Source organism: Panthera tigris, chromosome D4 (assembly GCF_018350195.1).
Source record: "Panthera tigris isolate Pti1 chromosome D4, P.tigris_Pti1_mat1.1, whole genome shotgun sequence".
NCBI lineage: Eukaryota > Metazoa > Chordata > Mammalia > Carnivora > Felidae > Panthera > Panthera tigris.
Genome location: NC_056672.1, coordinates 90,167,303 through 90,191,590, shown reverse-complemented (window position 1 = coordinate 90,191,590; position 24,288 = coordinate 90,167,303). Strand labels below are relative to the sequence as shown.

Sequence of the window (24,288 nt, the reverse complement as noted above, 5' to 3'; positions counted from 1 at the left end):
CCCGCCGGCGCGGCCCCTTTAAGGCTTGGCCTACGTGGCAGCCGCTGGAGCCGCGGACGAGGAGCGAGGCCGGCCGCCGGGCACTTCCTGTGGAGGCCGCAGCGGGCGCGGGCGCCGACGGGCCGAGCGCCGAGCGAGCGAGGGAGCGAGCGAGCCGAGCCTCCCGTCGCCGCCATGGGCCAGAACGACCTGATGGGCACGGCCGAGGACTTCGCCGACCAGGTGCGGCCTGCGGCCCGACCGGGCCTCCTGCCCCGGCCCCGAGGCCCCTCCCGCGCGTCCCCTCCGACTCCCCCTCCGGGCCTCGGCCCCGAGCCCTCTGCGCTCCCGGAGTCGGGCCCCCGGCCCCCGAGGGCCGCCCCTGGGTCTGCGCCGCGTCCTCACCCCTCCCGAGCCCGCCGGAGAATCGCGCCCCCTCCCCCAACCGGGGCATTCCTCTCCGGGGCTCGTCGCCTTCCCGACCCGGGGCTCCCCGAAACCCGGCCTGCCCTTGTCGCCGCCTCCCCGCCAGGGCTCCGGGTGGGTTCTCGGGCCCGTGCTTCGGCACCCAGGTCGGTGAGCCGCCCCCCTCCCCCCCGCGCCCCCCCCCCCTCCAGCCTGGCCGGCCCCAGGAGGTGAGGGATGTGAGGGGCTGCCTTGCCCGGTCCCGAGAAGGGAGCCCGAGGCCTGGGGGCTGGGGGGCGCTGCGGGTTTGGGCCGAGTCTGGCTACTGGGGAGCGTTCTCTCCGTCTCGAACTGTTGGGGTGGCCCCTGCACGCTTCTCCTTTCACTGGCACTCTTAGGGGGCGGGGTGGGGAGCTGTGATCCTGAACGGGGGGTCGGTCAGAAAGGAGGCCTGGGGGTCCTCCCAGAGGAAAGGGGGCGCCCTGGTATGTACCCCAACTACGGAAAGCAACCGCACTTTCTTCTGTTACTATTTCCCAGATGTGTTGGACTCATGGGGTCCCTTTGACCCTCCCAGCATTTTCCCTCCCTGTTTGGACTCTGCCCTGGGACTGAATTGAATGGGTATCTATCAGTACACAAACCTGGGAGGAGGGGAAGCCTATCTTCCTGGGTTTTTTTTTTTTTTTTTTTTTCTTCCCCGAGTGTACAGGTGGCATTCTGAGCACCGGGGAAGCTCTTGAAACAGGCAGTTGACACAGACCAGATGGACAGAATCAGATCCTAGAAAGGGGAAAGGACGGAGCTTCCTGGCGATTTTCATCGAGCTTTGATTATTTAGTACCTTTTACCTGTGAAAGTGTCCCCTTAGGTCTACAGATGAGCAGCCTTATCCCTGCAGGCAGAGCCATGTCTGGCCCACTGGCCATTTCTTTCCCTTGTGCACTTAACGGGTTTGTGGTTTTTGCCTGACTTAAAAGTAGTGAGGTTACATTTTTTACTTTTACGGGGGTGGTATTGAGTAACGAAACTCTGAAGTTTGGGTTTATTGGAAGGCTTGTACGCGTTTGTGTGAGTCAGAAACACAAATGCGTGTTTTCTGATCCGGCATGGGCGAGCTCGATCTTCCCTTGTTCCCCTTGAGGGGTGCCGTCTGTAGTGTGGTCTGGTAGCGGGGTTTCTGCTGTGAGCCGGTATTTGAGAACCAGCTTGGGGGTGGGGGTGGGGAAAGCATGTCCATTTGGAAAAAATAGTTTTTGCTAAGGTCATGATTTTGTGTTTAAAGACCTTTTAAAAATCGTATCCTTCATAAACACAATTCATATCAAAAGCTCTCAAGTACCACGTAGGCCTTCCCTGTCCATTTCTCAGTGGTTTTAGTGACCCGATTGCATTTCCCCAAGTAGCAACTCCCTGAGAAGATGGCTCCTTTGAGCCACGGGGACCGTGAGAGCTCTGCACACTCACTCTTCAGTCCGGAGAACCCTGATTTTGCAAGTGCATTTCATAACCAAATCTAGATAAAATGTCTCTAACCAAGCTGGTGCCAACTATCAAACGATCAACTTCCCTACAGAAAAAAAAAAAAAGCCCAAAATCTCTATATGTAATCTTTTCTTCTTTTTCTCCCTGCATTTTGTTTAAATCAAAGCAGCAGGATCTTGGAACCTGAAAGGCCCTTCGGGCAGACACACAGTCTGGCTGCACTTAAGTTACTGGTGGGAAAGATGGCCTGCTGGGGCTTCTGGACTGGCCTGGGGCACAGCCCCGGGGGGGACCCCAGACTCTGACCTCAAAGCTAGTGCCACACACTACGAGCTTCCGAGGCCTGGTGTTCTTCTGGCACGAATGGAGGGGAAAGGGCCTGCCTGCATCACAGTCGAACACCCAAAGTGGCCCAGGGCTGTGTCTTGTCAGGCAGCGTGGGCTCCTGCTGTCAGTTTATCAGGGCCACGGCCCGCCTTGGTGGTGGCAGCGGATGTCAAAAGACCCCTCCACGCCCTTTTGTGGGTGACTCAGGAGGGCAGTGGCCCTCATGCTCTCCAAAACCAAAGTCAGGAGCGTCTTCTGCCCGGGCAGGCTTGGCGCGGGAGGACGTGGGCAGAGTAGAGGGTGCAGAGCCCAAGTGACGGCTTCCTGTGGATAGTAATCTGGCCAGGCCGGGGTGCCGCTTTAACATTCATCCACACGGTACTCAAACAAAGCTGCCAATAATAAGTGCTGGAGTCCAGGCTTTTAAAATGAAAATGATCTCATTTGAAGGGCATGGGCAATATTGTCAACGTCACCGATCAGTAACACGACAGACCCATTTTTTCCAACCCTGTCTCCAGAAAACGAAAGCAAAACTCAAGTGACAGGTGTTAACCAGAAAATCTAGGTCGCTGGAGTGGGACCTATAAAGCCTGCGTGTCCCCCAATAGTTATGATAAGAGACGCTAACTCTGGGCCAGGTCCTCCGCGCTTAGTACTGTGTTACCCTCTGGACCGCGTGAGGCTGGCCACAGGGCCTCTATCTTCAGGTGTGGAGAGGGCGGTCTCGCGTGGAGTGAGGCAGGCTGAGGTTCTGAGTCCACATCTTGGTACCAAAGGCTGGGCTCCTCGCCTCCTGGCTGTCCTGCAGCCTCCCCTGGAGGCCCGCAGAGGTGAGAGCACAGGGTCAGCTGTCCCGTTCGTTCTGACTGGCCGGCTCATCCAGAGCTACATCTCTGGCATCGGGCTCCTTGCCCCTGGCGGCCAAGAGGCCAGGCGCTAGAGAAAACGCTGAGCGTGCCCTCTGCAGGAGCTAGGCACTCGGAAGCCATCTGAGACCAGGTCAGGAAGGGCCAGACACTAACGAACTCAGCAATCCAAAATTACGTCTGGGTCCTGAAGCCGGTGCTCGCTGCCCTTCGGCAGAGCGTAATTGCAAGCACGTCTGTACCAGTAAATGGGAATATTAGCACCTACTGGGTTCGGCCTGACGGCGGGTGACAGATGAGCTGCATGGGGCCTTGCTGTCCTGTGTGGCCTTTGGGGTTTTTACCTGTCTTTTGGCATGATGGAGCCATCCTGGGAGCCTGTGCCCGCAGGAGCTCCCCTGGGCCGCCGGTCCAGCGTTGGGTAGCTCGGATGGCCCGACAGAACGTGAGTGGGCACACCTGCTGCCCGGGTGTTAGGGCTCTGGATTAACCGTGTGTGGACGGCCATCGGGTATGAGTGGGGCTCTCGTAACAGTGATGGGTTGTGAGCATCATTTTCCTGTTCCTCTGCTCTGTGTCCCCCTCCCTGCCGGGGCTTCCTGCCTTGCGCCATCAGGAGTGAGGAGGGAAGGCAAAGAGGACGCATTCTTTCCTGCTTGCCCTAAGAGGAGCCATCCTGCCTCTTCCGGGGAGAGGGGTGGAGACACGGGGGGCACTGGTCAGCAAGGCTTCTGGAAAGTGAGGCACAGCTGTGTTCTCCTCCGTGGGATTTGTTGCTACTCTCCTATGGTTAGGCTCTTAGTCACGTGGATTTCTGGTACGGAAGCCAGGCCATCTCCAGGACCAGTTGACGCTTGTTCCTGTACTTGGAGGTGCAGCGTGAACCCACACAGCAGCACCCGGGAGACCTGCCGGGGGAGTTCTGGGGTCATGGTGAATGCCCATGTGTGAGTCATCGAACTCTTGCTCTGGCCCTGACTCAGCCTGATGTGAGGGAGGCCGTCTGGCCACAAGTTCTAATCTTCTGGGATGTGGAGGCTTGAAGTGGCCCTTGAGAAGGGCAGCCCCAGTCCCTGCGACCAGATGGTCTCATGCCCTTTTTTGCTTCCTCAGAGTTCCCAACCAAGAACTGCAGACAGCTTTCAAGTCCCTTCTGTCCTCAGTACTCAGAGAAAGTAGCTTTTCTGTGTCATGTGAGAGCTGCAGGTGGCTGTGTGACATGATCACTGTATTCTCAGAGTTAGGTTTCTTAAACCCCCTCTAAAATCAAAATCATAGCCCTTCGTAAATAAATCCCAACTTTCCGTATTTCATAAGTCACCCAGGTCCTGTCATCGCTTGTGAACCGCACCCTGCTTGACGGTGAGCTTGTTGGAGGTTCCAGGGAAAAGCCTGCCCCACGCAGGCTAACCATCCTCTCCTGTGGCCTGGCCCGCCCCTGCTTGCTGCCCGCTTCCGGCTTTCCCTCCACGATTCTGTCCCAGGCGTGGCCGTCGTGGGTCTCCGTGTCCCCAGCGGGCAGCACCCAGCCCCCGGCCCGCAGGACCCGTTGCACAAGCACGGGACAGGGGACTGCTCCCGGGCTCCCGAGTGCTGCCTGGATGCCTGCTTCAGGGGCTCTTCTCTGCTGTGCCAGGAGGATGCGGTCCCCAGACGCCTGACGTGGATTCAGTGGCCGAGTCTGAACCGCCGTAACCAGCACGCATTCGGAGAATCCGAGTAAAATTGGGTCTGGCCTCGTGTTGAAACAGTTTTTTTTCTTTCCTGTTGAGTCCAAACAGGTGCTTATTAGAGGCTGGCTGGTTCAGAGAGGTTCTGGAGCAGCCTGGCTTGCAAAACACAGTCGACCCGTAGCCTGAACCACATCCAACTTGGAAATAACCTGAATTTTGGCTCCCCCCCCAGCCCCCCCAAAGCACAGAGCTGTCTGTCTCCTCAGCTTGTCTCACGGGGAAGGGAGGAGTCTCCCTGTTGCTCTTTAATCCTCTTGACCCAGACACTCAAATTAGGCGTACAGACTCATCACGGAAGCTCTTAAACACTGCCTGTGTCTCTTGGGCCGGGCTGTGGAGCAGAGCGCGTGTTAAGCGGGGTGCTTCATGGTGAGGAGGCTTAGAGTGAAGGCCAAGGGCCCGGGCTTGTTTGCTCCTCACTGGTGAGCACAGCAGGCAGCTTTCAGCTCCAGTTTGGAGGCGGGTCAGGACGTGTCCCATGTCTGTCTGCCCCTGCCTTTTGGGGTCAGCCTCCCCCAGAATTGCGCCGCGGCCCCAGTCGTGTCCCTGTGGATTAGACTGGGAACGACTCTACCGCTGACCCTGCTGGGGCTCACGACAGCATTTGGGCCATGAGGCAGAAGCAGCAGGGCCAGTGGTCAGCTGTCCCTCTACCTCCCGGTCTGACGCAGGGGGGTGTGTACCCCGAGTGGACAGACATCCTGTGTGTGCTTTACAGAGACTCCAGAATTTGTAGGGGCATTAAGGGTCTTTCTCCTTCCCTCTTCTCCTCCGCTTATTCAAGTTGGAAAGAACCTTAGACCCACCTGCTTCATTGTCCAGGCGTCGGTCTCTCCCTGTGACCTCTGCCCCCGCTTCGGTGAGGGTCAAGGGCTGAGCAGGCGTGTGCAGAATCGCCACCTTGGGGCTCAGTCGAGCTCGGGAGATTTGGAGAGAGAGGACACCTGGCTTGTAAGGGCTTTCTCCCTGCTCTCCCTCCCTCCCACGAGTGCTTGGCTGCCATGGCCCAGCGGAGGGGAGGGGAGGCGAGGCTTCTCTGCTGACTGAGCCCAAGTCGACAAACTGGAGGTTGATCTCAACAGCCAGAGGCTCGTTACTTGCGGCCGAGAGCATCAGCTGTTTCTAGGACTTGAAAGCGACTTTTCAAAAACACCAATAATTAACAGACTCTTCAGACACACCTTAGCTGGTCCCAGTAAGGTTTCGCCAGCCCTGAGAGGGGCAGTGATGTTCATTTGACTGTCCCTTTGCGGGGGCCAGGCCCACAGGTGCCCTTTAGACTCGGCTGCCTGACTCGTCACTCCTGTGGGCGGACTTCCCGGAGAGCCTGCCCTTACCGTGTGCTGTAGGGTTTCCTTCCCTTTGCATTTAGCTTGGGTGGTGGGAAAGAGAAAGTGGCTGCAGGGCACCCGAGTGACATTTGTGTCTCCACCCGATATATGTTTCATAACCACGCCGTCGTTAACGGCACACTTCGCACGGAGCAGGAGGAAGTTCTAAATGTGCTTTCTCTCCCTTTGCTGTTCACCAGTGATTTTCCGAACTGGACTCTTCACTGCTGTTGAGACAGTCGTGCGTCCATTTGTTAGCATGTCTTTGTAAAAGACTCCAGAGCCTTCTAGCCATTGGCCACACCAGTTCCGTGTGTGTGCTCACCGCTGCCCACCCCACCCTCTCCAGTCCAGGGCTCTGGGGGGGACTGGGGGTGCGCGCGCGGCTGCCAGAGCCCGGCCTCTTCTCTCGCTGCTCGGAGGTTTGGGGTAAGCGTAGACACATGAACTTACCGTTGGTCTACCGTGAGGCCCTCCGGGCCTGGGACCCTGGCTGTCCCCTAAGTGGACTGTCCTCTGCAGAGCGTGCTCAGCCCTCTTCCATCTAGAGTGGGTCTGAGCACCACTGGGGGTGTCGGGAGGCCAAGGCTTAGCCGTGTGGGACCGTGTGGGACTGGCAGGCCAAGCCTCAGCGGGCTGTCTCGGGCCCGTGCAGCTCTCAGGGAGCCCCTTTCCCCTGTGGGGTGCAGTCTGCCCACTTGTGAAACGAGAGGGTCTCGAGGGAGTGGGCGCGGTTCTGTGGCAGTGTCTGGAGGCGTTTTTGGCCGTCACGGCTGGAGGGGGGCTGCCGATGACGTCTGGTGGGTAGAGGCCAGGGGTGCCGCGCGCCCCCCTTTGGTGCCGGTCGGCCTAGGATAAAGACGACTCGGTGCAGATGCCGGGGCGCACGGGAGGGGAGACCGCGGGTGAGCCGGCAGGGCCTCATCGGGGTGATCCTGATCCGCCAGGGCCCTCGCCCGAGCGTCCGCGCGGTGTGCCTTGCGTGGGCCCCTCGTTGGGTGACCGTAGTTGGCGCCTACACGCCCGTGCTGACAGGGCGGAGGCTGTCGCCCTGAGGGTCCCAGCCTGACGGGACGGGCGGGCGCAGAGACACACAGGGCAGCGCGGGGAGCGGCCCCGAGGGTCCCGCAGCCCTCAGCCGGGTTTCTGTGGCCCGCAGTTCCTCCGGGTCACGAAGCAGTACCTGCCCCACGTGGCGCGCCTCTGCCTGATCAGCACGTTCCTGGAGGACGGCGTCCGCATGTGGTTCCAGTGGGGCGAGCAGCGTGACTACATCGACACGACGTGGGGCTGCGGCTACGCGCTGGCCTCCGCCTTTGTGCTCCTCAACCTGCTGGGACAGCTGAGTGAGTTGGCTTACCTTGTGGGCGGGGACGGCAGGTCACTCCAGGGGCTCCCGGGCCGGCCGTCGCCGGCCCTTTCCCCCTCCCTGGCGGGTGGGCCGGGCCTGGGCGTTGGTTCTGTGGGCCTTCGGGTGGGTGCTGTGCTCACTGAAGACCGGTGACCCGGGCCCCGCCCTAAGCGCCTGGACCGGGACGCGGGGGAGACTGGGTGACCTGGGTGGGCCGGAGGGGAGCCAGAGCAGGGCAAACGCAGGGTGTCGGAAAGGATGAATCGGAGGCCGGATTCACGTGGGCCGCAGATCTTCTGCTCCCCGGCCGCTGTCTGCTGGCGGCAGCCCCCCTCCCTGTACATTTTGGGGCCGGAAAGGGGCCTGCGCTTCTCAGTCGGTCCTGTAGCTCCCACGGCAGTTTCCACTGCACCGCCTGCTCCGGAAAACGGCCCATTCCCTGGAGCAAGGGATCTGTTTTCTAGAACGGTATCTTCGATAAGTAAGGCCCCGTTGACTCGTGTGTGGTCCGGGTCTACGATGAATTCTCCCAGGAGTTGCTCTTTTCTCGGGGCGCGTGGCTGGGCCAGCAACCGCGCAGGGCTCAGGTGAGGGCGCCAGGTGCCATGGCGACGGCCCTCGCCCGGAACTCGCCCGCGGCCCCCTGAGCCTGGCCCTTCTCCTTTCCAGCCGGCTGCATCCTGGTGTTGAGCAGGAACTTCGTGCAGTACGCCTGCTTTGGGCTCTTTGGAATCATAGCGCTGCAGGTACGCGGGGCTGGGTCTCTTCTCTTCCTTGCCGTGCTTGGGGCATAGCTTCCGCAAAGGCGTCTCTGAGGATGCGGCTTCACCCCCTTGTGTCTCTGCCTGGGTCTCCTTTTCTTTCCTGAGAAAACACTGGATTTTCCCGAGTGCAGGCTCAGGAGAGCTGGAGAGGATGGGGCCCCTGAAAAGGTGCCAAGCTCTGGGCGCCCACCTCTTTGCCACCTTCCCGAGTTTCCTCTGATGGGGACAAATGACAGGGTTGGCTGCAGCCAGGACACTGTCTGATCGTTTTACCTCGTGAACACCCAGCTGGCCACATGAGCTGTCTGCACCTGGACCGGAGCTCCCGGGCGCCGTGCCGGCACCTTGCGGGCTGGGTGCTCCCAGGGAACGGTGCTCGTTAACGCGGGCCCGGGGTGGTCAGCACAGCTCGAGAAATGCTGAGCCTGTGGTTGAACTCGGAGCTGTCCTGGGCTCCTAAACTGTCCCGTGCACCTTACGTTTACGCTTCTGTGGGAGAGATTGCCTACTGCTGTCCTCAAGAAGTCCCAGTGCGTTTGGAAACGTGAGACTCAAGTTTCTGTCTCTCCTCTGTTCCCTTCAGACGATCGCCTACAGCATCCTGTGGGACTTGAAGTTTTTGATGAGGTACGTGCGCTCCACATGCTGAGCTTGCTTTTCATGTCTGTCGACTCAGTAACTAGCGGTCGGGGGTGAACTTCTTGGGGTCCAAGCACTTGGAGTCTGTAGGAGGTGTTGGCAGAGGCTCCCTCCCCCAACAACCCCCCACCCGCACCCCGGGACACAGGTGAGAATGAAGCTGTCCCTCCCAACCCCCCGTTCGTGAGGGAGGGAAGGAGGGCCGGAAGGGCAGCACTTGCTCGCAGGCGCCCAGCTGGTCAACAGCAGGGCCAAGGCCGGGCCGGGTTCCGAGTGCGTTCAGGTTAATGTCACTGTTGGGTGGAACAGAGCCGTCTGTCTTCAGCCATGGAGCGGCTGGGAGTCCTGTGGACTCACACCCAGCCGGTCCGGCACGGTTTCGAGAGAGGGACCTAAGGGCCCTCCCTTCCTGTGCTCCCGCCGAGGTCTCCCGACCTGGTCTGACGGGCGTGCGCAGTGCCTGCCGAGCCCCGGCAACTCAGCTGGCGTTTCTGTCCTCAGGAATCTGGCCCTGGGAGGAGGCCTGTTGCTGCTCCTGGCGGAATCCCGTTCCGAAGGGAAGAGCATGTTCGCGGGCGTCCCCACCATGCGCGAGAGCTCTCCCAAACAGTACATGCAGCTCGGAGGCAGGGTTCTGCTGGTCTTGATGTTCATGACCCTCCTTCACTTTGACGCCAGCTTCTTCTCGGTGAGCGCTCCTGCCTGCGTACGTGGACCTGGGCTCCTGTCCCTCAGAAAGGGCCCCGACCTCTCTTCCCCGCCTGCGCATGGAGCCTAGTCCAGGGGCTGTTGGAAGGAGTCGGCTTAAAGGAGGCAAACGTCGGATCCTACTAAAAGGAGTAAACACCCAGCAAGCTCTTAGGGGCCCGGAGCTGACAAAGGAAGTCCAGATCCTCCCTGACCTCCCTGGAGGTCCTGGTGTCCTGTGTGCCGGCCTCCAGGCGGCCCACCCAGGCTCTTCGCGGACCCTTGGTTCTTTAGCTGCCCGCTGCTCGTACCTTTATCGCGTGCTGTGTGCACGCCGGGTGTCTCGTCCCCGGGAGCTTTACGATGCCCGTCTTTAGAGCGGGCTGGGCGCCCTGGCCGGGAAAAGCTCCCAGGAGGGGCACCTGGCGCCATGGGAGGGGGGAGCCCGCTCCTAAGAAGTACTGGGGACTCCCTGGATGGCTTGGGGGCCCGCAGGCCCCCGAGTGTGTCCTGGTAAATTGCAGCCTGTTCACTGAAGCCCCTGGCGCCTCCCTCTTTATTCCTCACTTGAATGCACACCCCTCTGTGACATCACCTGGACACATACCGCAGTGACAAGGGCAGTTGGAATATCTCTTCTTCCTCACCTTTTTTTTTTTTTCTTCTTACCTTCTAACCTATGCAGATTCTCCAGAACATCGTGGGCACAGCTCTGATGATTTTAGTGGCCATTGGTTTTAAAACCAAGCTGGCTGCTTTGACTCTTGTCGTCTGGCTGTTTGCCATCAACGTGTATTTCAACGCCTTCTGGACCATTCCTGTCTATAAGCCCATGCATGACTTCCTGAAGTACGATTTCTTCCAGACCATGTCGGTGATCGGAGGCCTGCTCCTTGTGGTGGCCCTGGGCCCCGGGGGTGTCTCCATGGACGAGAAGAAGAAAGAGTGGTAACAGACCCCTTCCCTGCCTGGCTAGGACCCGCGGCCATCGAGGACTGGTTCGGGGTGGATTCGACAAAAATGCCAGCATTTATGTGTCCTCTTTCCTTCTCTCCCTTGGTAAAGGCACAGATGTTTTGAGAATTTATTTGCAGACACCTGAAATTTGGCGGCTAAATCTGCTCTGGACCCACAGCCTAGTACCTGACCACTGGGGCGGGCTGGCTGGGCACAGCGCCTCCCTCCCCCAGGCACGGCCTCGGCTTCCCACGAGCAGCTTGCTGGGCTGTGGCCTCAGTTCCCGTTTTTGTTTCTGTTTTGTGGGTGGGGGGCCTTCAAGCTGTACTGTGAGCAGATACATTTGTGTATCCTTCAAAGCGGTCTCCCTCTTACTGTTTTTTAAGTTTACGTTTTTAGCTAAAACTAAATGACTTGGGATGGCCCAGCCCAACATCACACAGTCAACGTCCTGGGCGTAAGCCTCGCCCACGGCTCCGAGTTGTCCCCGTGCCGCATCGTAACGCTCGCAGGGACAACAACGGCATTTGGACCCAAACCCAAAGAACGAAGTGGTGCCAGAGGGGCCACCGAGGCTGCCGTTCACTCGGCACAAAACCGGCTCCGATTGGTGCAGCTCGTTGGGTAGGGTAACCCCCCGGGAGCCTCAGTGGCTCAGGGCGGGAACGGCGGGGCTAGAAGTCCCCAGGTGCACCTGGAGCCTATGGGGACCCTCGCCCCGACCCTGGCCACATGCCTGTGCGCTGACTCCCGTGAGGGGCGTGGGAGGAGCAGCAGCCTCGTGGGGCAGGGCAGCGACGAAGCGGGCTCTCAGACCAGTTACCTCACCCCCGGTCTTCACGCCGAGCCCGGGCTGCCGCTGTGGGCTCCTGTGGGCTCGTGTGGGCCCCCGTGGGCTCCGACCTGGCCAAGCGCCCCGCCCGCCTCTCCTTCGGCTGGAGGGACTTTTCCCAAGCTGCGCAGCCATGACTTACCACTTTCTCAAGGCTGTTGCTTGCTCAGATTTGTCTTTGCTACGCTGAATGCAGCCCAAATTACTTTTTACGATTTGTGATGCCTTACCGATTGGATCTTAATCCTGTATTTAAAGTTTTCTAACATTGCCTTACACTGCGTTTCTCTTCTTGGGGGTGCACGCGCCTGTTGGCTCTTCTCCACTCGTCCACGCTGTAGCGATTACCACGAGGGGAGAGTTGGACTCGTCTGTGCCTCCCCCAGACCCTCGGGGGGGGGGGGGTGGCATGCTGACCAAGCTAGAACGAGGACTGCCTGAAGCTGGTCTCTTTTTTCCTGGTTCGTGGCTAGATGTGCAAGCCTGAGGGCATCCCTAGGGATGCCGGGGCCAGTCCCAAGCCAGGATCCACATTTACCAGCCAGACCAGAGCCAGCGTGGGGCGGGGAAGCTGCCCCGCTTTTGCCTCCCAGTGCTCCTAGAGCCTTACTTGGCTCTGCGGCCTGGACCCGCCAGACCTGACAGGAGCGATGGCACCCCTCTCGACACCCCACCTCGTGCCCACGCCTCAGCCCCAGATGTTCCCAACCCCTGCCCATTTGCAAACGCCTCCGGCCTTGGAAAAGCAACAGATGGGAGAGGGCTTTTCTACTTGGCCACCCGGATGCTCGCTGCACGGGGTGGTTTCTGACTCCGTGCGTCCGCCTCGGGGCCACCTCTCGGTCCACCCCCTTTCCCGTCAGCACGGCACCACCGTCCCATCAGATGACACTCAGCCACGTCCGTCCCTCCGGGACACCTCTGACAGTTCCAACACCTCTGTTGGTTTGCAGGAACGGTCTGACCCCAGGAGGCCAAGGGGTGCGGTCAGAGGGCACCCTCAATGCTGGAGGAGGTTGCTCGGGCCTCCCCTGGCCCTCGGTGGGCTCGTGCCTGGGACGGGGGTAGATGCCTTTGCAGGAAGGAGAGAAAAATACCATCTACCAGTTGGCTTCGGCAAAACCATTTCTGAGAATTTTTTGGCTTTATGTGGGAAATAGGTATAAATCTCATTTTATGCTGTATTTTATATCTTAGTTGTGTTTGGAAACGTTTTGATTTTTGGAAACATCAAAATAAATAACGGCATTTGTTGTATGCGGCGTGATCCTCTGGTGTTGTCCGGCTGGGGTGGGGCCTGACCAGGCCTCTCCTGGGATGCCCAGCGAGCCAGCCGAACCCTCTAGGCTTCGCCGAGGCCCACTGAGAAGCCACGTCCAGAGAGAATGCTTCCCTCGGGGTCCCTGGGGGCTGCTTCCTGGGGATGGGTAAGGTGGCCCCGATGCCAGTGGCAACAGACTCCCAGCCCCAGCCCCGGGGGCAGCAAATGTGAGCGGACGGAGGGGACCCTGAGACACCCACCCCGTCGGCTGAGAGGGCGCACAGCAGGTGGCTTGAAGAGGACCCGGGCTCGAGGACCTGAAGGATTTCGGAAAAGCTTTCCACGTGTGCTTTTCTCCGGCAGCCGTTTATTAACCTGACTGTTTAAAAGAGCTGAAGCTCTTGGGTTTACGGTGGTGACGTCTGAACTTCTTCGCTGAGCCCAACTGCCTCTGGAACACGAACACGGAGCTCCGGTTAGTGAGCCATCCCCGTCCTCTCGGAGGGGCGCCCCCGAGTCAGGCCAGCTGTCCACCCGTGGCTTCCCTGAAATGCCACCCCCCCGCCCCCAGCCTCCAGCGAGCTCTGGATCTCCTGCAGACCTGAGGGCGAAGGAACCTTGGCCATGGCCTAACAAGGCCCTCCCGCGGGTCCCCTGCGGCGTGCGTCCCGGAGTCCCCTCGGACGGGCTGCAGAGCCCAGCGTCCGTGCAGCAGCCCCTGGCCCCGTCAGGCCAAAGCAGCCTCGGCTTCTAGTTTACTCCCGAAACGTTAGCTTGGCATTTTATCTGCCACAGAAAGGTTCTTTACACAGGTTTTGTAAGGAAACGGAGAACCGTCGGCAGGGGAAGCTGCCACTCACCTTCCGGCGCTTGAGGACCGGCTCCTGGTCCCCTCGCGTCTCTTCTCCGCCCCCAGGGCCCGTCTCTGTCAGGCCCCTTGGCCTCTCGTCCTCCCCCTCGGTCAGAAAGTCCTCAGTGCCGTCCCCGTGTTCAGTCCCTCCCGGGTCCTTTCTGGTGAACACCTCGGCTGAGAGGGACAGAGGGACGGGCAGTTTTAGGTCCGGGTCACCGTCTGCGCGGGGCTGAGGGGGCGCAGCCGGGGCCGAGGGGGCCGGTCCCACTCACGCGGGTACAGGTCTGTCATGCTGTCATCACTGTCACTCGCAGCTGCGCCGTCCTCACCGGACGAAGGTTCCCAGAAGGCTTCTCCCCGGCGAGGCGGCCCGGCGCCGTCCACCTGGTCCTCCCTCCTCCTCCTCCTGTGCAGGAGGCAGGCGGCCACGTACTCCGCGCCCTGCTTCTGACACCTTTCATCTGGGAGACGGGCCGGCACGCCGTGTCTGCCCCCCTGTCCTCCGGAGCAGAGACCGGCTCCACCGGCCCCCCCCCCCCCCCCCCGTCTGCTGGGTAAAATGTGGTGGCGGGAGGTGCCCTGGCTCAGCTCCTACCGGGAAAGGAGAGGAGGGAGGCCGGTGGGGGTGCGGGCGAGGCGTGAGCAGACGCAGAGCTGTGCCAGGCCCCAGCCTGGGTGAGAGCGGGAGCTTGGCCGCTGCTGACCCTGCCCGGAGCAGGGGGGGGCCGCGACGAGGCCTCCACACCGTCTCGTGTACAGAGGTCTTGGGGAGGCCGGACGCCCGGCATGGCGGACACAGACCAAGCCCCGATGAGGAGCGGGGTGGCACCAAGGAGCCTGGCTGTTGAAGGTGGCCCTCTGTGGGCGGCGCTCTCCGGTCTCAGGGAGGAGGGGGAGGGGACCGGGCCCCGGCCTCTGATGTCCCCCACCGCCAGGCTCTTCTCTCCTGCCTCACCTCTGCCACTCGCTCTGTGGCCCCACACGGCCTCGGGGCCGGTGGACCCCACACCTGGAGTCCCCTCTCAGAACCCCCGGCCAGGTTCCCCGGCTGCCGGGCTTTGGCTCCTCTCGGCCGCCGGTCCCGTGAGCCACACGCTCCAGCATCAGGATGACTCTCTTACTGGGGAAAACCCAGTCCCTCCCTTCCCACCCACACCCAGCAGCCCCCAGGCTCTGTGCCAACGTGGGACCCTTCAGGGGTCCTTCACTTTTGCCCGTGGGCGAAGACTGGGCCTCATTTCCTCTTGGGGAAACACAGCCTTCAGAGTTCTCTCCCTCTCCTTGCCTCTCTCTCCGTACCCGGATCCACTGGCTCTGCGCCACCTGGCCCTCGCTTCCCCGTGGGGCTCCCGCCGGCTCCGTCCCCACCTTCCCGTCAGGAGCATTTGAGAAGCGTCGACCATTTCCTCCTCGACACCTCCGTCCCAACACCACCCCGCCTGCTTCTCCCCCTCCTGGGGCTCTTCCCTGCTCAGGCCTGGCCCCGCGTCCCCTCTTCTGTGGCTCTGTGGACGCAAACGCCACTTAGTGTCAGTGGTGTGCGTCATGTGAGCACTGGCCCGCGTCTTCAACAGCCACCTTCCCTGACACACGTTGAAGAGAATGCTTCATTTCCCCACAAAGCCCGTGACTCAGATGCCACTCTCGTAAGCACCCCAGTTCTCGAGCCAGGAATCCGGGAGTCACAGCCGACTTCTTCCTCTCCCTCACCTACTGATTCTACCCACAGAACAGCTGCAATCCGTCCACATCTTCCCTGCCGGCACCTGTAGCCCCGGCCACCGTCACCTTCAGCTGGCTGCACAGCCGCCAAGGGTCCCCTGCTCCACTCCTTCCCACCCCCCACCCCCCACCACAGTGACCCTGACGCACACAGTGACTGCCAGTCCCCGCTTCAGTCCTTTGTGGCCTCCAAGACCCCCTGTGGTCTTGTCCCACCTACCTTGCTGACCCCGACCCCATCTTGCGTGGTGTCACAGCGGCCGTCCTTCAGGACCTCCCACAACCAAGTGTTTTTCTGCCTCTAATCTTGCCGGAATCCTTCCTCTAACGGAAGCACTCTTGCCTCTACTCGCTATGTCCCTAAAGACTCAGCCCAGAAACCCCGCCTCCCCAGGGCCTCCTGGCGGCCCTCGGCACACGACCGCCACAGCACTCACGGTTATGTCGGGGCCCACTGCCTGCTTTACCGCAGTCTCCGCCACCACCCCTCCCCTGGGCTGGGCCGGGTGCACCACCAGCTACTGCCAAAAGCTGACTGAGACACCACTTCTGCCTTCGAGGGCACTGGTCCTGGAGAAGAGCAGGCATGCACCCGAAATACTTGTAAACTGAGGCAGGCTGCGTCCGCCCACGGCTACTTACATTCACGCAGAGCTCTCTGGTACCGCTGGCCCTGGGTGTGCCTCAGCACATGCTCGGGGACCTTGTTGATGTGCCGCAGGGTGAGTCTGCAGAACAGCTGGTGCCTAGGGGACAGGCAAACGTAGGCTGGCAGGGATGTTCACAAGGGTCTGGACCAGTGGCTCTCCAACCACGGCTGCGTCTTGGAATCATTCCCAGAGTCTGGCAAAGAAGTCTCCGAAGCAGACTGGGCATCAAGATTCTTAAAGGCTGGAAAACAATTCCACCCCGCAACTGGGGTGGAGAACCAGTGACCCGGACGGACCGTGACCTCTCGGCCTTTACCTGGAACACACCTGGTCATCAGCATCCGCTCCCTCCCACGGGAATGCACGTGAAGACCTGGCTTGGCAAAGTCCTAGATGAACGGGAGCATCCCCCGGCCCCCTCCCTTCAACTAGTGCTGTCAACCGTACACATTCAGCTGCACCTAAGTTCTCCTTAAATACGTGGAACTCAACGCATTCAGAGCCTTAGGTGACAAGCCTCAGCGTTACGAAAAGCAAACACGCACCACGGAGAGGGGGCTCACCGGGGAGCTCTAGCCTGCAACCCGGATGTCCAGTCTCCTAACATCTACCTACGAAGCACGGCGCCAAGCCCTCGAGGAGCGCGCAGTCAGCGGGGAGGGGCCGGGGCTCCGAATCCACCTCGCGGCAGCGGCCAGACTCAGCGCCGGGACCCGGCTCCACTCGGGGCCCCTCCCGCAGTACCCGGCCTAAGCCCGCTCCCACGTACGGGTTCTTGGTGCTGGGCACGATGTGCGGCTCGAACTCCGCGTAATCGAAGGCCGGAGAGGCGCTGACCAGCCGCCGGTACTTCTTGCCGCGGGTGTAGACCTGGAGTTCGGGCAGACGGCAGGGCAACTCGTGGCCGGTGAGAGCGCATTTCACCTGCGGGGCGGAGGGCGGGCGAGAGGGTCAGGGGGTGCGGGGACCGCCCGAGCAGGTCCGCACCTCCTCCTCCGGCCCCGCGGACCTTAGCGGCGCCGGGCTCCAGCCGCAGACTCGGGTGTTCGCGGAGGAAGGCGAGCACTTCGGCCGGCGGCTCGCTCATGGCTCGGCCGCCCTCGGAGCTGGAAGCCGGCGCCGCTCGCACCACGTGGGCCGGGGGCGGGGCTCGGCGGCGCCCCGGAAGCAGACGCCTCTCGTCCCGGAAGCGCCGGCGGGGCGGGGAGATGGCGGCGGCGGCGGCGGTGCGGTGGCTGGGGTTTCGCGCTGCGCGGCCGGCGCCGGTGAGCGGGGCGCGGGGCGCGGGGCGGGCACGAGTCGGGCGGGCTGGGGGACCCGGACCCGGCCTGGGCCGGCTCAGCCAGCCCCTCGGTCTCCGTAGGCCCCGGCGCGCGCCGTCCGGAGGAGCGTCCTTGCGGTCCCCCTGCGCCCAGGTGAGGACTCGTCCGGGTGTGACCTGGGCACCTGGGAAAAGACGCCCCGCTTTGTAAGCGGGGGGGGCGGCCGCAGGCACTGAGAGGAGCTTCGAACTGCCGCCCGAACGCGGGCGTGCCTCTCAGCCGGGGTGGCCCGCGGGCCGGCCCCTCGTACTCCCGAGTCACGCCCGGCGGGGCCCTAGACGACAGCACAGCCGCGGCGTGCGGGTTGCGCGTGCACGTCCGGCAGGATAGCGTGCTGCGTAAGAAGGAAGGGTGCTGTAGAACCCTTGCTCCAGGCCTGCGTTTTTACCGTCCGCGACGCCCGAGGTTCCCTCATTTGATGAGGCTCACGCTCTGACCGCTGAATTGCACTTTCCCTGTACGTGGTTCCATCTTTAAGTTCACGAGCAGGGAACAAGAGAAGCTGTTGGGAGTGCTCTTGGGAGCCCCTTTCCCGAGTTGATCGCGCTTCCCTCTCTGCATAGCGGGTGCATCTTAGTGCGACGAGTACGCGGCAGACTGTTGTTGTGTAAAAGGCATGAGATGGTTGCACGAATTACCCAGGGTCGGGGTTGGTGGCAAAGGCAGGACTAGGCCCTAGGTCTTGCTTATGCAGTCGGTGAACGTCCAGGGAGCGTGCCCGGTGGCCACAGGCTGGTCTGTTCACTCTGGGGCAGTAGTGCTCCTGTCTCCTTGAGGAATAGGCTGCTCCAGGTCTATCTGCCGGGGGCTTCTGACCCCACGCCACGGTTGGAAACCTTCCTAGGGTTGGCCTGGAGCCCAAGCAGGTGTGGTAGTTCTGCAGCTGAAGCACCTGCCACCAAAGCGGAGGATGACTCCTTTCTCCAGTGGTTCCTGCTTCTCATTCCTGTGACTGCCTTTGGCCTGGGGACCTGGCAGGTAAATACTAGCTTTAGCGCTGATGGCTCTTTTTTTTTTTTTTTCTTTTTTCTTTTTAATGTTTATTTTCGGGAGAGAGAGCGCACGCACACGCAGGGAGGGGTAGAGAGGGAGGGAAACACAGAATTCGAAGCAGGCTCCAGGCTTTGAGCTGTCAGCAGGGTCGGACACGGGGCTCAATCCCATGAAACAGGAGAGCATGACCTGAGCCGAAGTCAGATGGTTAACCGACTGAGCTACCCAGGCGCCCATGGGGGCTCTGAGCTTTTGCCCTTATTGCCACCTGCTTGGGTGTGCTGTTTCCACAGGTCCAGCGTCGAAAGTGGAAGCTGAAGCTGATAGCAGAGCTCGAGTCTAGAGTTATGGCTGAGCCCATCCCTCTGCCAGCAGAGTGAGTGTGTGGCTGCCCGCCTGGGACCGGCCTCACTCAAGGTCGGCAGCGGGGCCTGGCTGCTTCCGCTTGCTGTCCTGACCCTCAGACGGGAGCCCTCGAGAGGAGCTGTTCTAATGAGCTTCCTGACCACCGTTGGGGGGGGTGGCATGACATTTTTAGAAAGAGATCTGTGACTTGGGGTTTCACCTTTTTTTCCAGGCCCATCGTACCTGTGGGGGCACAGTGCCGATGGGCTCCCCAGAGCAGTAATTCTTACCTGGTGGGTGGGGGTGGTGTCCCCTCATGTGGTCTTGACAGGAGAGCAGAATCTTGAAAAAGCATCCTAAGTGATTCTCTTGTCTCTACCCCTCCTTTTGACCCACTGTCCTGGAGGGACAAGAGCTAGTTTAGGGGAGCAAACGCGTGCCCTATTTGTGACGCGCAGGCCTCACGGGCTTTGACTTCCCGCCCGATCTCGTCGGGCCTCACTTCTCCCCACTGCTGTGTAGCCCAATGGAACTGAAGAACCTGGAGTACAGGCCAGTGAAGGTCAGGGGGCACTTTGACCACTCCAAGGAGCTGTACATGATGCCTCGGACGATGGTGGACCCGGCCCGGGAGGCCCGGGAGGCCGGCCGCCTCTCTTCCTCGCCGGAGAGCGGGGCCTACGTCATCACCCCCTTCCACTGCACAGAGCTGGGGTGAGTAGGACAGACAGGTCAGAACTCTGGCTGTGGGAGAGGGTCATTCACTGCGTGGATGTCGCAGGAGGAGGCCCGAGGGAGGAAGCGGAGATGGATGCGGGCAGGGATTCCCAGGGGCCCTGGGTATCTGTCTTCAGAGTTGGTGTTCTGCCAGTCAGGACACAGGCTGGACAAAGGCAGGCCTTCCCGGGGCACACCTGCTCCTTGTTCTCCCGGAGACTACCAGCGTTAACCTTTGTCCAAAAATCCTTCTCCACCTGAGAGCATACTTTGTTACTTCAGAATCACCATCCTGGTAAATAGAGGGTTTGTCCCCAGGAAGAAAGTGAATCCGGATACACGGCAGAAAGGCCAGGTAAGGGGCAAGAACCCTCCTTTTTTTGTGAGCAGGGCTGTATAGGAACCACAGGCCTTAAGGAGGAATCTCACATTCTCCTTTCTAGATCGAGGGAGAAGTGGACCTAGTTGGGATGGTGAGGCTGACAGAAACCAGGAAGCCCTTTGTCCCTGAGAACAATCCAGAAAGAAATCACTGGCATTACCGGGACCTGGAGGCCATGGCCAGGCTCACAGGCGCAGACCCCATTTTCATTGATGCCGATTTCAGTACGTTGTGATCAGCCCATCCTAGAAGATCGAGTAGCTTTTTTGTAAATACCCCGTTCTACCTTCCTTTTAGCCCTGGAAATTTTCTAGTTATTTCCTGTTAGTTACATCGTAGTATCCGTTGGGAGAAAGGGGAGTATCTGTCTGGAAAGAGGCAACCCAGGGTTGGTTACAGGTGAAAGGTATGTACTGAACTTTTGGCCGCGCAAAAATCTAAAAAGCTCTGCAAGGTTCCAAGGAAACAGCTGGCCAAGCCGCTGTAGGGAGAAACTGGTGCTGAGAAGCTGGTGGCATAGCTCTTGTGGGTTGAGTCCGTTGTCTCTGCAGAGAGCACCGTCCCCGGGGGACCCATTGGAGGGCAAACCCGAGTCACTCTGAGGAACGAGCACATGCAATACATCATCACCTGGTGAGTCCCCGATACGATGTCATGGGGTGAGTCCGGATCTCTAGTCCCCCCCCACCCCCCTTCAGAATCCTGACTGTTCATCTTTTTGACCCAAGGTACGGACTCTGTGCAGCTACGTCATACCTGTGGTTTAAGAAATTCCTACGTCGGACTTCTGGTGTGTGAGATTAGCAGATGTAGCCCTTCCCCTAAATTATCAGGAAGTGGCTGATTTGTGGAGATGTTTTCATGTGGGATCAGCAACCACTGGCATAAATAAATCTCTGTGCTACACTGTGTGCCGTATCCGTCTTTCTACCTGGGCCACTTTTAACTGGATGATCATACAGTCCAGGCTTGGGCCTGGTATGTGACCAAGCAGTCTTAAGGCTGCTTTTTCCAAACGATCAACGTACAACCTACACAGCAGGTTTAACACAACTCTACCCTACAACGAATAAGGACCTTGCCACCACCCCAAACGTGTGTAAGACGACAAAAAATTACAGTCCACCCCAAATGCCAATGGGCCCGGGCTGAGAAAGAGCCTTTTATTTACTTTTATATACAGAAAAGTCACCTGTGCCCACTCAGCCCAGTTTGGTGGCCAGTTCTTTAGCCTTTGCCTTTTCCAGCTTGGCAATGCGAGCCACCGACTTGGGACCCAGGACGTTGCCTCCCCAGTGGCGGCGGATCTGCAATGACAGGAGAGGCTGTTGGCGTGGGCTGTCGTTGTCAGGCTCTCGGAGCCATGCTAGGTCGTGCTGTCTTCTCCTTGGCCACTCCAAGTCCTCTGCCCAGTAGGACTGCTCTGGAGGAGCTGGCCAGTCCCCCAGAGACAGGCCTGACTTACCCCAAACATTTTGTGCCCAGCTGCTGCTTACCTCATCATATCTGTCGTTGTAATTGGTTCTGACGGCTTCCACCAGCTTAGCCAGAGCTCCTTTGTCTTCCCTGAAGAGGCAGGAGGGACAAGGGGGTCATCAGCATGTTACCTTTCCATAAAACAGGAATAACTTCCTTTCTATAGCCCCAAACACAAGGCCTTTGCCTCAGACACAACATGACCACACGGCTTATTCAGGTGAAGAAATTCGTAACCATCATCGGCAAAGATTCAGATGAACGTGTTGCTTGAAGGTAGAACATTTGGTCTTTAAGGTAAAATCCCGAGAAGTGAATGAAACGTACCGGGGGAGAGGACTGCCTGACCTCTACGGACGTCTGGGAGTTCGGGGGCCCCTTGCATACTTACGAGTTAACCTGTGTGAAGGCGACAGTGGTGCAGGTCTTCCTGTGGACCAGTCGCCCCAGCCTGGCCTTCCCCTTGATGATGCAGTAGGGAACCCCCATCTTACGACACAGGGCAGGCAGGAAGACAACCAGCTGGAAAAGCGCATTAGCTTTAGAACGTATATTGGTCAAAAGCAGTAATTTAGAAGCTAACTTAGCAACTGCTCAGGGTTAAAAAGCTCATGTTTTGCACTTCAAGGTTGAATTCAGTGAGAAATCCACATCATCGCAATGGCTATCCGTGGGATCCCTCATCAGTACTGTTTTCAACGGAAAGCAGTCACATGCCTACTTGGGCCTCTCGAGGCAAACTCCAGCTTGGTTCCAGTCTTCCCAGTACTGACATGAGGGCCCAATCTAACTTTAACAGCGTTTAGCAACCGATCCGACACACCTCGATAGGATCCACATCGTGTGCGATCACCACCAGCTGAGCCTTCTTGTTTTCCACCAAGGTGGTGACGGTGTTAACCCCTGGAAGCACAAACAGTTTGCATGAGCAGTTCACAGGGACTGCCCAGGTCACAAAAGCAGCTCTACTATGGTACACACCCAGCTGTGGCTCAGGGTTAAAAAGCTCGGATTCTGCTCTCCACAGTGTTTCCAGGTAAAGAAATTCACACATCACTGCCAATAGCCTGCCCCACCCCACCACTCACCCTCTTTAAGGAGGGGCCCACTCACCAGCTCGAAGGACAGGGGGCCTCTTAGTGGGGACATCCCCTTTGCCAGCAGCCTTCTTCTCAGCCCGGGCCAGCAATCTCTGCTTCTTCTCTTGCTTGGTCTCCGGCCTGTATTTGTGGGCCAGCTTGAGCAGCTGAGTGGCTGCAAGAATGATGTCAGTTTAGCCTCGCGTCTCAAGCTCCGATCTTTGCTATCTACGTGATGCTTTAAGTCACTGTCCGAAGTACTATCGTAGTGCAAATCTCAGACCACGGGGCGCCTGGGTGGCCCAGGCAAGTGTCAGACTCCTGATCCTGGCTCAGGTCGTGATCTCCAAGTTTGTGAGTTCAAGCCCTTAACAGGGCCCTGCGCTGATGGCGTGGAGCCTGCTTGGGATTCTGTCTCTCCTTCTCTCTGCCCCTCCCCTGCTTGTGCCACCAAGCGTGTGCTCTCAACAGAAATTAACTTAAAAAAAAAAAAAACCTCAGACTATGTACGAGATCACTTCAGCTATGCCACCCTCGCGATCTGGAAACCAGACAAGATAACCTAGATTTTAGTAAGCCGGTTTCCTGCAAGTACCCAGAACTCCTTAAAGACCCCAGATCCAGCCCTAACTGCCCAGGAAACGTCTCCGTGCTGGTTTACACAAACTCACCTGTTTGGCGGTCCAAGGCCTGGGTGAACTGGTTAATCGCAGGAGGCACTTTGAGACGTTTATAGAGAATAGCCCTTTGCCGCTGCAGTCGGATGTAGCGGGGCCACTTGACAAAGCGCGTGAGGTCCCTTTTGGGCTGGATGTCCTGTCCTGAGAAGTTAAGGGCAACGATGTAAGTGAGGCTCAAACTCCCGGTCAAGTTCGTGCTTAGCGCCACTTGGGAGGGTGTAGGTGCATCAGCGATCTTGGTGGTTTAAAGCGTCATCACCATCTCTCGGATAGCAAATATTCTCTTACATCATCTGCACACAAACACCTATGATCACGGGGCACTGGCGACGCTCCCTCATCCAACGAGCAGCCCAGCGGTCCGCCCATCAGTGCAGCGGTCAACGTGCCTGTGAGCGCTGCCTTCCTGGTGGCCAAGCCGAATCCTAGCGGAGCTGACACACACTCGGGGGGAGGGACAACGAGGCCACGCACCCTGGGCCGGCGTACCCACATCCCAGCCAGGGGGGAACCCCACACCCGCTGAAACCTATCAACGGGGCAGGAACACGACCCTCGCTCCGCTCAGCACACTTCCGCTTTTCTGCTGCCGTGCTCCCCCCCCCCCCCCTTACTCACCGATGCCAAAGTTCTTGGGCCTTTTCTCAAACAGGGGGTTGACCACCTTCTTGGCCTCCTGCTTCTTCACAACAGCAGGGGCCGGGGCCACCTTCTTCCCCTTGGCCTTCTTCCCTTTCGGCTAGGCGAGAAGCGACACCCAGATCAACCCCGCGCTCCCGCACGCGCTGCTCTGGAGGCGCCCCGATCCCCCCGCCTATGAGCAGAGCCTGACCCCCCAGGCCCCGGCCAAGGCAGCCCAGAGGCGAGCGCGGCGACGGCCCGTGTGCATCAGCGATCTTGGTGGTTAGGAGCGTCCTCACCATCACTCAGACGGCAAATACTCTTCACGTCACCTGCACCACCCGGGCTGCCGCGCCCGCCGCGTCCCAGAACTACGCGCCCCGTCTCTAGGGGCCCGGCACACGGCAGCCTCCGCAAACAGCAGCGGTGGACTCGGAACCTCTCGCCCAAGGCCGCCGGGGGAGCCCCCAGGAGCTCGGCCCCGTCGCTCCGAGCCCCGCATTGCGGCGCTGCGCTCCGCGCCGGGGCCCTCCTCTCTCCCGCTCCCCGACCCAGCCGCCGGGATTCTACCCGGCCCGGTGCCACCCCGCCAGGCCCCGCGGGGCTCCCCTAGCGCTACGCCGTGGAGGGATCCCCGCACGGCCACGCCCCGAAGAGGATGGCAGTGGATAGAAGCCGGACCCAGCTCAACACCGAGAACCGCCAGATCGCTCACCATCTTGGAAGGCTGGAGAAGAGAGACAGAAAAAGAGAATTGTGGGTAATATGTAGGCGACCTCGGAGATCGCGAGAATTAACGTCTGCGCGGGATTTCGGATTTAAAGCCAC

General features: G+C 59.8%; 4 protein-coding genes and 5 non-coding genes across 11 annotated transcripts; 2 read left to right on the top strand and 7 right to left on the bottom strand.

Moving 5' to 3' along the window:
- Positions 1-20: 20 nt before the first annotated feature.
- SURF4 (surfeit 4) lies at positions 21-11,637 on the top strand. The gene is made up of 6 exons (XM_042964921.1): positions 21-222; positions 7,289-7,475; positions 8,150-8,226; positions 8,828-8,871; positions 9,385-9,571; positions 10,256-11,637. Exons 1-6 carry the CDS (start codon positions 175-177, stop codon positions 10,520-10,522), a joined length of 810 nt encoding a protein of 269 aa, XP_042820855.1. The 5' UTR covers positions 21-174; the 3' UTR covers positions 10,523-11,637.
- An 834-nt stretch (positions 11,638-12,471) lies between these two features.
- SURF2 (surfeit 2) lies at positions 12,472-16,939 on the bottom strand. Of its 2 annotated transcripts, XM_042964923.1 has the most exons (6): positions 16,855-16,939; positions 16,615-16,769; positions 15,838-15,941; positions 13,746-13,934; positions 13,481-13,647; positions 12,968-13,071 (listed from the first exon to the last, which is right to left on the bottom strand). In XM_042964923.1, the coding sequence occupies exons 1-6, from the start codon at positions 16,930-16,932 to the stop codon at positions 12,991-12,993; spliced, it is 774 nt and encodes a 257-aa protein (XP_042820857.1). In that variant the 5' UTR covers positions 16,933-16,939; the 3' UTR covers positions 12,968-12,990. The 2 variants fall into 2 exon arrangements, with proteins under 2 accessions (XP_042820858.1, XP_042820857.1); XM_042964924.1 differs by lacking the exon at positions 13,746-13,934 and having other exon boundaries at positions 12,472-13,071.
- Positions 16,931-20,513, top strand: LOC102956536 (surfeit locus protein 1). Of its 2 annotated transcripts, none has more exons than XM_042964914.1 (9): positions 16,931-17,110; positions 17,209-17,260; positions 18,012-18,145; positions 18,454-18,536; positions 19,028-19,219; positions 19,505-19,577; positions 19,666-19,828; positions 20,156-20,237; positions 20,333-20,513. In XM_042964914.1, exons 1-9 carry the CDS (start codon positions 16,931-16,933, stop codon positions 20,400-20,402), a joined length of 1,029 nt encoding a protein of 342 aa, XP_042820848.1. In that variant the 3' UTR covers positions 20,403-20,513. The 2 variants fall into 2 exon arrangements, with proteins under 2 accessions (XP_042820848.1, XP_042820847.1); XM_042964913.1 differs by having other exon boundaries at positions 20,004-20,237.
- A 223-nt stretch (positions 20,514-20,736) lies between these two features.
- On the bottom strand, positions 20,737-24,236 carry RPL7A (ribosomal protein L7a). Its single transcript, XM_042964922.1, has 8 exons — positions 24,176-24,236; positions 23,458-23,578; positions 22,831-22,980; positions 22,194-22,334; positions 21,904-21,983; positions 21,472-21,602; positions 21,101-21,170; positions 20,737-20,911 (listed from the first exon to the last, which is right to left on the bottom strand). The coding sequence occupies exons 1-8, from the start codon at positions 24,176-24,178 to the stop codon at positions 20,807-20,809; spliced, it is 801 nt and encodes a 266-aa protein (XP_042820856.1). The 5' UTR covers positions 24,179-24,236; the 3' UTR covers positions 20,737-20,806.
- Positions 21,263-21,329, bottom strand: LOC122233324. The gene has a single exon (XR_006210883.1). It is a non-coding gene; the product is annotated as a small nucleolar RNA SNORD36 (small nucleolar RNA).
- On the bottom strand, positions 21,670-21,741 carry LOC122233322. The gene has a single exon (XR_006210881.1). It is a non-coding gene; the product is annotated as a small nucleolar RNA SNORD36 (small nucleolar RNA).
- LOC122233323 lies at positions 22,068-22,142 on the bottom strand. The gene has a single exon (XR_006210882.1). It is a non-coding gene; the product is annotated as a small nucleolar RNA SNORD36 (small nucleolar RNA).
- Positions 23,063-23,137, bottom strand: LOC122233325. The gene has a single exon (XR_006210884.1). It is a non-coding gene; the product is annotated as a small nucleolar RNA SNORD24 (small nucleolar RNA).
- Positions 23,724-23,797, bottom strand: LOC122233326. Its single transcript, XR_006210885.1, has one exon. It is a non-coding gene; the product is annotated as a small nucleolar RNA SNORD24 (small nucleolar RNA).
- Positions 24,237-24,288: the final 52 nt, after the last annotated feature.